Source organism: Stegostoma tigrinum, chromosome 3 (assembly GCF_030684315.1).
Source record: "Stegostoma tigrinum isolate sSteTig4 chromosome 3, sSteTig4.hap1, whole genome shotgun sequence".
Lineage (NCBI taxonomy): Eukaryota > Metazoa > Chordata > Chondrichthyes > Orectolobiformes > Stegostomatidae > Stegostoma > Stegostoma tigrinum.
Window position 1 is genome coordinate 61113353 of NC_081356.1, and position 12530 is coordinate 61125882.

At 38.3% G+C, this 12530-nt stretch overlaps 1 protein-coding gene across 1 annotated transcript in view; it reads left to right on the top strand.

The window, feature by feature from the left end:
* Positions 1 to 12530, top strand: part of rasef (RAS and EF-hand domain containing) — a 60779-nt gene that overhangs the window by 12436 nt on the left and 35813 nt on the right. Inside the window, exons 2-7 of the mRNA XM_048525300.2 lie at positions 1500 to 1646; positions 6053 to 6143; positions 8162 to 8257; positions 9097 to 9174; positions 11558 to 11673; positions 11776 to 11844. Of these exons, the coding sequence (XP_048381257.1) occupies positions 1500 to 1646; positions 6053 to 6143; positions 8162 to 8257; positions 9097 to 9174; positions 11558 to 11673; positions 11776 to 11844 (597 nt within the window). The remainder of the gene's footprint in view (positions 1 to 1499; positions 1647 to 6052; positions 6144 to 8161; positions 8258 to 9096; positions 9175 to 11557; positions 11674 to 11775; positions 11845 to 12530) is intronic.

Genomic DNA, 12530 nt, shown 5'->3' on the forward strand with positions numbered 1-12530 from the left:
CAATGCCAGTACATCTTCCCTTACATAAGGGGCCCAAAACTGTTCACAACATTCCAGGTGTGGTCTAACACCTTGCATAGTTTTAGCAAGACTTTCCTCATTTTATACTTCATATCCTTAGAAATAAAAGTTAAAATTGTATTTGCTTTCCCTATCTGCTGAACTTGTCTTCTAGTTTTTGTGAATTATGAAATAGCTTTCTTCAGTCTTTCACTTAGGTAATATTCAGCTCCTTTATTTTTCAAGCCAAAGTGTGTAACCTCACATTTTTCCATGTTACCTTCCATCCATCAAATTTTTGCCCATTTTCTTAACTTGCCTGTACCCCTTTGCAGACTAATTGTGCCATCCTTGGTACTACCTATCTATTTTTGTGTTTTTCACAAACTTGCCCAAAGTAAGTTCACATTCCTCACGCAAGTCATTAATGTACATTGTAAATAATTATGGCCCTAGCAATGAGTCATCTGGCACTCCACTAGTTACAGTTTGCTATTGTGTAACTTTCCCCTTATCCTAAATCGTCTATTAATTTGCCAGTTCATGGGCTCATATCTCCTTAAGTAGCCGAACATGGTGGTGCCTTATCAAAAACCTTTTGGAAATTCAAATATATGCATATGCACTATTTCAGCTTTTATCCTGCCTGTTATGTTGGCAAAGAATTTCTTTCAATTTGTTAGGCACGACTTTGCTTGACCATATCATGTATTCCAAAATACTGACTGCTAATTTCCGTTACAGTAGACACTAACATTTTCCCACTAAAATATTTTAAGCTAATTGCCTACATTTGTGTTTTTAGTCTCCTTCCCATTTTAAAAGGTGTTACATTGGCAATTTTCTAATCCTCTGGCACTTTTCCAGAATCCAAGGATTCCTGGAAGATTACAGTCAGTGCATCAACAGTCTCTGCAGCGACTTCCTTTTAATGCCTAGGATGTGTCCTATCTCTTTTTCCGTTCTTTTCACCATTTACATCCTTACCAGAATGTATCTTATTGACAGTTTGTATAATATTTGCATGTAGCATGTTCAAACAGGAATGTAAACACTGTGCTGGCCTGCAACAGAAACTGGGTAGTTCCACTAATCTTTATTTACATTTCCATGGTGAGCATGATTACAATGCTAGATCATGGAATTTGGAAAACTCTGAACTTGCTGTAGTGGAAAATGGCTTGGATTGAGATACACTTGACCTGTTTAATGCCTTTCTATCTTATTAATTGTTAACATGTGGCATTACTTAATTTGCTGTGTTTAAAGTTTGTGTGAAGGCATGTGTGTTAGGTGCTTGGTGTGAATCCTCCAACTGTTGGGCACAAGTCAACAAATTTTTCTGAGATTTTTACTCAGAGGGTTAGCTGTAAAGAGATCCCACGTGTTGTTGAAATGTGCAGGTCTAGGCTGCAGATAACAGTGACAATATCACCATTTGACAGTGCTCTCGGAAGTTGCTTGTTATGCCTCATCTCATTTATTATATTTTCAAACAGACCTGGCCAAGTTGCTGCCCTTTATGAGAACCTGAAAACAGTAGAACCCAGGCTGATTCGCCAGTTTGAAGCGGTGATCATGAACTTTATTCGAGATTCTATGTTGCAAAATACAGAATTGGAAAAACTAGCTCACAGTGTGAAAAGGTAAGAATAACTCACAACTAATGTTACTGAATAAATATCCCTGGTGAATGGATTTAATTAAGAGGGGTAGAGAGGAAAGGTAGATTGGAAGAATTGCAAATCTATAACAGATTCCCTGACTTTCAACCTGTAAGTTTGAATAGATGGAAAAGTTGGGCAGAATCCAAGATGGGCCTCTCTCCTGGTTTTGTTTTTACCTGTACGTACTCCTTGTACTCAGATGCAAAAGAAGAAAAATTGTCTCAATTTCTTATAGAATGAAAAATGTAAGTTTCTGTTGCAGAGTTTGCAACATTGACCCCAAAAACTTCAGGACCAGTTCTGGGTGTTCTTATCTATTTTTTTTTCATGAAATGTGAACGTTGCTATTATCCATCCTTGTTGTCCTTGAACTGAGTGTCTTGTGACACCACAGCAAAGTGTTACTCTTTGGTCCATTAAAAAGTGTTGCGGTTCTAGAGCCACACCAGGTGAAGATGACAGATTTCGCCCCTTCAAGGCTAGTTGTGAACGAGATGGGTTTGAAATGACAGTTGACAATGGTTACATGGATGTCATTGGGTTAGCTCTTTATTTGTAATTACAAATTTTTAAAATTGATTTGAAAGTTAGGGGTTTTTAGGGGTATTTAGGGGTTTGAAGCTACACATATGCTGAGATAGTAAGGTCCAATATGTATGACCCCTCCACCACCTATATACTAATATCTGGGCTTGAAGGAGCCACAGTATTAAACATTAGAAAGTACAAAAATGTTTCAGGTTTCCACCATCACCTCTGTATCTTTCACATTGACTTCATCCCCATCTCTGATCATTGTCTTTGACTGAAGCACATTGTTGGCAAAGTCAGCGTTCTATTCAATGTCAAACTGAACCTGTGATTCTTTATGCTACTTAAGTTACTGAGTTATCATCCACATCTACTCATTCCACTGCTTGTCTGCTGAAATACTCATCCTTGCTTTCCATTTCTCCAGAATCAACAGGTTGGTTTAAATAGAGTTGATGGGGTCTCACTCTGTGGCTGGAGCCCTGCAATGCCTCCTGTAGGGAAGGTATGCTGACTTAAGTGCCACTCAAGATCTTAACTGGAAAGCATATGATTTCCCTGGGATTAAAGGGCCCAATATCACTGGATTCTAAGACGCGGGTAACCAATTGAAAGATGGAGCTGGGGAACACAGGAATGTTGTTCGCATCATAGACAGAGGTAGATCCTGGTAGTCACCTCCTTCCAGATGCCAGGTCCTTTGGTCAAGCTCTAAGTGTACCCCTTACCTGCTGCTAGGTTCATACAAGTAGCAGCAGGATGAGACCCGTTAGAATATTAAGTTCCATTTTAGGACCTCAATTGGCGATGGGGCACAAAGGTCCTCCCTTCACTTACTTAATTGGGATAAGAAGATTGGACAGGCAAGATTGTTGTCCTCAGAAGAGGAGGCTGAGGGGTGACTTAACTTGGGTGTACAGAATAATGAGGGGCTTGGACAGAGTAAATGGGAAAGACCTGTTTTCCTTTAGCACCAAGGTCAGTTGCCAGGGTGCACCAATTTGAGGTGATTGTGGAAGTATTAGAGTACACATGAGGAGATAAGATCTCACCTAGAGAGTGGTAGGCATCATGGAATTCGCTGCCCAGTTTGGTAGGAGAGGAAAAATCCTCAAATAATTTACAAAGTTGCTGGATCTGCATCTGAAGCACTGTAACCTGCAAGGCAATGGAACATGGGATTGGAATAGGCAGCTGGTTTATTCAGCCAGAAGGCCTCTTCTGGTGCCAGAACTTCTCTCTTGCTCTAATGGGAGCTGTGGGAAGGCATCATTGTCCTCTGTGGCCGTCCTCCCATTTGATTAATTGCCCTGACCAACCCTTACCTCCAAACTCATCACAGGATAGGGTATTAAATTCCAAAGTTTTGTGGCCATTCACTCACTTAAAACTTCAGTTATCCGAGTCCAAGTTGAAATTGTCTTCTGAAAGCCATTCATGGCTCTACATCTTGCTCCCGAAAATCCCTTCATCCAAGCTTTTGATTATCCCTCTAAACATTCAGGCATGGCAGATATCTATATTTCCTTCTGTGTTAAGTTCTGTGCAGATGTGGGTTGCTGTTGCTGACCTTAATAGATTATATAGGTTTAAGTGCTTTAGCTGAAGTGCACCATTCCACCAGTACTGTGCTGAGTGCCAGTTCGTGTTCCGTCTCTTTTTGCCGTAATGCCCTGACCTGAACGCAAGAGGTGTAATCTTGAATGAATCTACTGCTCCTACTAGGAACTTTTCAAAAGGAGCATGGATCAGAGAACTGCTGCTCTAGTGTTATGGGTCTACCTCTGATCTGTTGAAGAATAACTCACTACTAGGGGTGTGGGGTTGATGAGTGTATCCATTAGTTAGTTTTTAAACTGTTTACCCTTTCTTAATCTACAAACACTATATTTACCCTGCTAAAATGTTAGTTGTCCACGAGCCTCAGGATATTTCCGGTCTTACTTTAGAACAATCAGTGAGGAATGCTCAGAGGTGATTCGAGGTGATTTGTCATCTGTTTCCACCCTGTCATGTCTAGGAAAGCTTTTGCTTGTTTCTTCTTACCATGACGTAACTGGCATATAGGATACTAAAATATGAGGAGTCTTGAATCCGCCTATTTCATGTGCAATACATTGGGACTTGCCAGACTGGTAGGGATATATTTAATCAACCTGTTCAGAGACGTTATGACACCCCTCTTGAGCAAGTGGAACTTGAAACTTCCGACTCAGGAGTAGGGACACTATCACTGCAGCACAGTGCCTTTCTCATGTTTTCAAATCACAGCATAATTTGTTGCACATTTCTATCTGGTTTGTACAACTTCTGGTTGTGACATGAAGAAACAATATAATCACTAAAGTGAAGTTTCCGGGTACATGACAGCATGAAATGTCTCCATTAAAATCACATCTTGTGATAAGTCACAGTTCGAATGGACTGTTTTGTTGTCAGTTTTTAGTTATTGCTCAAATGGTTTATTTTTCCCCCTTATGCACAGTAGATTTGGTATCGCACAGTAAAGGTTATGGTATGGTTGGAAAATCTGCTACTGTTCGTATTGTATGCCCTAAATGTCGAAATTAAAACGTTTGAAAAATATTGAACTGACCTCTTTATTCAGGGAAACTTGATCATTTTAGTTATATTCAGCCAAGTCTACCAAACAAAAGAAGTCTTTGAGCTATTTTCAATGCCGCCAATGTCATTGAAGTTGATTTGTTTTTTTCAAAAAGAAGTAACTGTCAGTTCTGAAAACTTTCAGAACAATTAATGTTGTGCTTTAGTGCACTATGTAAAAGCAAGCTCCTTTTTTCTCATTTCAACAAATCTGAATAGTTTTTTATGAAATTGATTTCAAATATATTTAAGAGCAAATAATTTGTTCATGACCAGCAAATAAGCCATCCACTTTCACTTTTATTCACAAAGTAGTGTGTGACTCGGAATTTAATGAACTATTCAATGAAAAATAGCTACATACTGACTGTAAATGAATGAGAAACTGACATACAGCTGTCTGTATTTATAAACACCAGTCTCAATCTCATTCAGAGGAGTGCGTAGTTGCTGTTTACGGCAAGGTAGCATCTGACTGAGTTTATCACCATGCCACCGTGACCTTCTATCTGGGAGACCAAACCTTTAATGGAGAGTGCCAAAGGACATGCCAGGAGCATCAACAGACATATGTAACAGAGGTGTCAACCTGGTGAAGGTGAAACACAGGACTGCTTATATGCCAAAAAATTGGAAGGAGCATGCGATAGATGAGGTCAATGACTGCACCATTAATTGGTTAGGTTTAGGCTCTACTGTCTTGCTACATCCAGTCACGAACAGTGGGCAATTAAATAGAAAAATTAAATGTGTGGCCCAATTCAGCTCTAACTCTTTACAAATTTTTCAGATCTCAAATAATAACAAGACAGAGTACATAATGGAGATAGACTGCTTAATGGTGTGGTGTAATCGTAGAATCTCTACAACATGGAAGCAGGCTATTCAGCCCATTGTGTCCACACTGACCCTCCAAAGAGCATCCCATCCCTTACCTTGACCCTGAAGCCCAACATTTCCCATAGCTAATCCACCCAGCTTCCACATTCCTGGACACTAAGGGCAGTTTAGTATGGTCAGTATGCCTCACCTGTACATCTTTAGACTGTTGGAGGAAACCCAGGCATCAGCTAGGTATCAGCTTAACTTAAAGAATGCCTAAATGAAACCTGTTGTACTGGTGATATCTAGATAGAAGGACAAATGAATCTAAGCAGACTCTTTGCACTTGCTGTATTGTTAGAATCTCTAGAATCAGGTGAAGTGGACTGTACAGTGCAGGACTGAAACCACTCTTTTTTTTGCTTCAGGACACAGGATGAGGCTGCGCAACAAGTGACTGAGCTTGAGGAGGATATAGACCAGCGAATAAAGGTTGCGGTTCAGAATTGCCAAAAAGAGGTGAGATTATAAAACGTGTTCCATCTCTTCTGGAGTAATGGTTTTGACCTTCTTGCTCAAAAGCATAGCTAAAAGCCGAGATAATACTGTGGAATTTTTTTCTTTATCAACTAAATGTAGATTGGAATCATGTCAAGGGTAATTCGAACTTCACCACTTGCCTATTATAGAATCTGTCTGATGTTCATCACATCGTAGTCGGTCGCTTTACTGGGATGCTGCTCAGATGTGAATTTGAATATAATTTCATGACCCTTGGTATGGGCATAAATAGTTTGCCGCTAGATTTTAATTCCATACTGCAGTATGGAATTACAGCAGGATATTTCAAATGAAATATTACAGGAAGAAATTTCAGGTAGCCTTTGTGTTTTATCCAGCGGTAGAATTTCAGAACTAATTACTCAGTGTTTAGTGGTGCTATACCTAGTTAGAAATGATTTATTGACACTCTAGAGCCTGAAATGGAAAAAAGAAGTTCCATTTGAGTGCCAATGTCCTTCACCTTTAATGAGCCTGAAATGCAGCACACATGGCAGATTTTTCAAAGGCAACATTGTATTTACTGCAGTTTGCATTGCTGTGCCTTTCCATGCATGTTCATGTTGTGGAAAGCAAACAATTTTTACAATAATATTTCACACCTTACTTTGACATCCTTTATGTTATAATTGTCTGCAGCAAACAGGTGCTAGAGGAAAGGCAATGCTGATAACATAGAGCATCAAGTATATTGTGGTTGTTAAATATTTACTTTCTTGTTTATGACCTTCATCTGAAGTTGTTAATTCGCGTATGCGCCTGTGTCCTGATCCCATCTATAATATTACTGGAAGCAGTAACCACACTTATCATCCTTTCACTCTCTTACCTATAATCGATACATGCAATTCTACATTCTGAATAAATTGTGTTCCTGTAAATCTTTGGCTTCAGCTGGGAAGCTAACTGTAACTCAGAGATAGTTTCATTTCACAGGTCAAAATTGAAAATATTTCAGGTGTGCTGAGTATTATATTCGTAGTTATCAAGTTTTTTGATTAAAAGATACCTTCATGTTTTTTGCTGTGTAATATTTTCCATGCTTTATAAATATAACCTGAACCATCACAATGTAATCACTGTTCAAGTAAATATTTAATAATTTAAAAATGATATTTGAATAGTTTCAAATTAGTAAGGTAAATAGAACTAGTTGCTTCTAAATAACATTTCTGACATGTAAAGGAACATACATGTAGTTTTAATTTGGGACAAATACTTTATATATTTATTTTAAAAAGTGCCTGATCTCAGATTTTGGGCTCAAGCGCTTTGGAAAGAGTTTACGCATTTAAAACCTAGTGGGTCATAACAGGTTGCACCTTCTTATAATTGTTTTTTATTGAGATTTTGTAGGTATGAATCTCTTCACATTTTAATGGTGTGGTCATATTGCTGTGGCAACAAATTATCATTGCAAAGCGTATCATTATCTTGGAGTTGGGTGGCATAGTATGTCAGCACGGGACCTTTACAATTCTGACCTCTGCTTTTAAATCAACATTGATTCAGAAATAAAAGTTTCTTTTTGACTAAAGTTTTTTTCTGAATTGAGTTTAGACAGACTGAGTTCAATTGCAGACACGGTATGAAACTCATCTTTGACATTACTGCTAAGAATTTGATAGATCTTTCAGTAATGCTCAGGAGCAGAGACCTAATTTGAGTCCTTTAGCTGTGGTTCTTGAGAGTATGAGATTTAGGAGTTGTTCTAAGGCTCCTGACATTGTTGTTCACGGATGGCTTCATGCTCTTGCCATTTGAGATATATTAATCCTTATTCTCTCATTTGTAGAAAAGCACATTATTATGGCAGAACTGCAAATTATATGGGGTGTCAGTTATTTTGCTAATTATGTACAAGAGAATATTACTAACACAAATTACGCTGCATTGAGGTTTCAACCTGCAACATTTTTGTTGCGTTGTGTAATTTGCTCTTATATGGCTCAAACTATTTGGTTTTATCATTATAGGAACAAAGAAAAGCTGAGTTTGCTTTCAGTAACCTAAAACATCAATATGATGCTAATGTAAATGAACTCCAGACAACAGTCACAAAACTGAAAAAGGTAAGGATTGTCTCTGAAGCTGATTTTCAAATAGCATGAGAGTGCAATCTGAAGGAATTTTGACTTATTTTGCTCAAAAATCAGCCTCATTTAATTTTAGAAAATGCAAAGACAAGTGGAATTACCTTTGCCAAGAGTTGTGAACCCATTTGAGATACATTTGCATCTCATGCTTGCTGATTAAAAGGCTAGGTCAGTAGAGTTAAATTCTATTTGTCAGTGAGGTTTTTCTGCAAGTGAGCAATGCATGTCTGCGATTCCCAACTGCATACAAGAATACACAGACAAGTATCTGCTGTTTTACCCACTTTGAGAATGTTAGTTCATGCCAAGCCATGATTGAGACCAGGTGGCAGTGGCCAAAGTTGCAGAGAAGACAGAAGGATGACTGCACTGTATTGGGCTTGAAGGTGGAAGTCTGTCTATCGAAAGGCAATAGGCAGACCAGGGCAGGGTGGATGGGACTCGGTGTTTCAATGCAACCATCCATTCTGAGAACCCAAGTGATGCTCCTGGCTTGCAATGTCTGAATGCCTTAAAAATGGTGCCAGAATCATTGACCCCATAAGGTAAAAGTAGGGGTGTTAACTTCTTGCCCATTATCACTTACAAAATTTGCTAGTCTACTCACATATGGTTCTGTAATGAGCTGAGAACTGTACGATCACATTAGAAAAGCCAACCTGCTCCCAAGTGGAAGTGATGTTTACTTTCATGCCTGGTCCTGAACATAGCCTGTATAATGGAAGATTTTGCCCATTGTAAATTTGTACACAAGTTGCCATCCTGATTTCATTTAACATGATGAAAATCTAGAAATATTTTCTTTTCCTCTACAGTTAGAAGAACAATACAGGTCATTTAGTCCAAAGGAGGAGACCATTGCATTGAAAAGAAAAATAAATGATTTTACCTTGGTAAGAAAACTTACTTTTGCTCAGGTTCTGGCAGTGGGATATTACTAAATCTCTTGAAATGCAGATAGTATTCAACAAGTAGATGTAAGTCCAATTTTGCAATTAAGCATAAGGCAAAACTGGATTTGAGGAGGCAATGGCCCAGTGGAATTCTTGGTGGACTGTTAATCCAGAGACCAGATAATATTCTGCGGACCCAGGTTCATATCCTGCCAGGGCAGATGGTGGATTTTGAATTCAATATAATATCTGGAATTAAGAATCCAATGATGACCATGAACCCGTTGTTCATTGTCGAAAAAACCTATCTGGTTCACGAAAGCCGCTAGGGGTAGGAAACTGCCATCCTTACCTGGTCTGGCCTACATGTGACTCTAGACCTACAGAAATGTGGTTGACTTGAAAACTGCCCTCTGGGCAATTAGGGATGGGCAATAAATGCTGCCTGATCATTGATGCCCTCATCCTGTAAATGAATAAAGAAATAATTGTAACAGTGTTCTATACATGATTTCTGGGAACATCTCTTGTATACTTTCCAAAACCTTTTTGGTATAATAAAATAAGTTTCAAGATTAACTGTAACCGAACCTAATTTGCCAAAATAAAATTATTAGGCTGTGAAAAATAAAATTGGTTGCTGCGTTTCCGATGTGACTGATATGATCCTGCCTGTTTTTTGCTATGTCGACAATGTTAAAATTGTTCTGTTACTTTTAAGTAAGCAGTAGCTTTGTAAGGGAAAAAAAAATAGCTTTGTAAGAAATTTGAAGAATTTACGCTGATGTGCATCACTTCAATTGTGGCAATAAAGTTTTTAACTTTGTGAATAAGGAAAATCCTAACCTTTCAAATACATGATCATGTGGTCAGTTAGTTAATAATTTATTTACTCTGCTCTTGTTTGCAAGATTGTATAAACTGGAATAGTAAACCCTGATACACAAAGTGAGTCTTTGACTTTCGTTGACAACCGTCACATTGCATTAAATTTCAACAATTTAGATTGAAAGAACTGTGGATGCTGTAAATCAGAAGCAAAAACAGAAGTTTCTGGAAAAGCTCAGCAGGCCTGGCAGCATCTGTGAAGAGAAATCAGAGTTAATGTTTCGGGTCTGGTTCTGAGGTAGGGTAACTGGACCTGAAACGTTAACTCTGATTTCTCTTCACAGATGCTGCCAGGCTTGCTGAGCTTTTCCAGAAACTTCTGTTTTTGCATTAAATTTCAGTTTATTCATTTAGGTATGAAGATTCTAGATGTTTCATGCATTTATTTGAAGATGTTGAGCAGCATTGTGCATCAAGTGTAAAATCATGAAATGAATTCCATGCTTACATTACTATTACCCACATCCGAAGGCAGTTGTTCAAATATCAGCCATCTTTACACAGTATACAGACAAATGTTTGTGGATTTCAGACAAAGAATTTTTAAAATTATTTCATCCAATGGCATCATGAATTTTAACGAGTGAAAAACTGCATGTGATATTGTGTAAGTACATCCCCAATTACTGGTGAGTTTGTGTGAAGGCATTAAAACTAACCTGTGCTGCTCATTACTGGTGAGAGGTGAAAGGACATGCCACATCTGATTGCTAGAAGTGTGCTTTATGAATGTTGGTGAGGACAAAATCGAGCGTTACAGTGTTGCTTCCTACATCTATAATTCTTAAAGTTCATTGTGTATAGTTCCATAATTGGAATTCTGTACAATTACTCCAGGAAGAGGAGTACTTAAGAATGAATAGAAGGATGAAAATTGGCAAGGTAGAACTATCTTTGCAGTTGTATTCTCCTCATTCTCCCATTACACACATGTGGTGGCTCAAAAGAGGGTGTGGTAACTTGCTCCCAGTTTGCAGGGATCTGTTCCCTAACTGATGTATCTTCTTAGAACACGTACAAAAATAACATGAGAGCACCTTGTAGTGGCTAATTTCTTCACCACCTTCCTTCTGGGACAAATACTTGACCTATGTTTGGTGCCAGGAGTCATTTGCTTGGCTGTATGGCTAGTTTGTAATGCAGAGTGATGCCAACAGTCCAGTTCAATTCCTCTCTCAGGTAAGGTTATCATACAGATCACATCCTTCTCAATCTCTGGCCCCTAACATGAGGATCAGTGAGCCTCAGGGAAATGTACCACCAGACGTCTCAATCTAACGAGAGAGCAGTCTGTGGTCAACTAGGATGAGAATGACTTTACCCTTTTTACCTGGCCTAGATGTTGATTTGTAGTGTGTTTTGTAAATGTGGTGCAATATATTGTTATAAAATCTGTTGTAAATTTAAAATAGTCTATAAACAAAATCTGTAAGCAAGGGTGTTGAGGCTCAAACAGAATTCAGCAATGTTAATGCTCTTTTTATTTCTTTTACAGGAAAATGATAAATTGAGGAAAGAACTACTTGAAGCACAGACCAACATAATGCTGCTGCAAAGTGAAATAGATACTTTGAAAAGTGACTATGCAGATCAAAGTTTGAATTTAGCTCGGTAAAATAAATAGGATGAAGACTTCAAGTTAAAGTGTACTCACAATTGTTGCTTTGTGTAAAATGCACATTCTAACTTAAATTCATTTTACTTCTATTGCAGGAATCATGACATGGTCAAGGGGTATACAGATGATAGGGACAGCCTAACACGTCAGATTGAAATGCTTCAGTAAGTATCTTTAATTTAAAATGGTAAATACTTTCTTGTGTATGTGTTGCTTCTGAATATTTTGATCCTTTAAAAGCTGGTGAATTCATATTTTCACAACTTGGTGTGAACACTTAAAATGATAATGGATGTAGCAATATTACATGTACATTTGTAGCATGAGAGATGGTGCTAGCTAATGCCCAGACAGTGTGATGCCCAGACAGTGTGATCTAACTGAAATGTTGCAGATGGATGTATTCCTGTATGTGCTCAAAGTTGTTGAATGTGAGAGATCAAGATACCACTGGCATTCATCAACACACCAATGTCAATGTACCAAAATTGATCAACCAATGTGCAGGCTATGCCTTTTTTACTCAAAACTGAAACAAAAACGTTCAGAAACAAGATGAAGTCTATTCTAGGGCTATTTAAAGGGCAACTCTGCAGGTTGTAGCTGAGGTGGTTTTGATTTGTGTTCAAGTAAAGTTGGTGAAGCACTGTGGAGAAGTAATAGAGCAATTGGAAGTTTTTGCTGAGGGGGCATAGTAGTTGCAATGTCACATTCTACAACATAAGCAGAATATGCAGAGGAGGACTTAGACAGGATAAATAGGATATCCCTCAAGAAGTATGAGGCCAAACCAAGAACTCAATCACTGAACACTTGCTAATGTGCCAATACACAGGGAAGGTGATGCCCT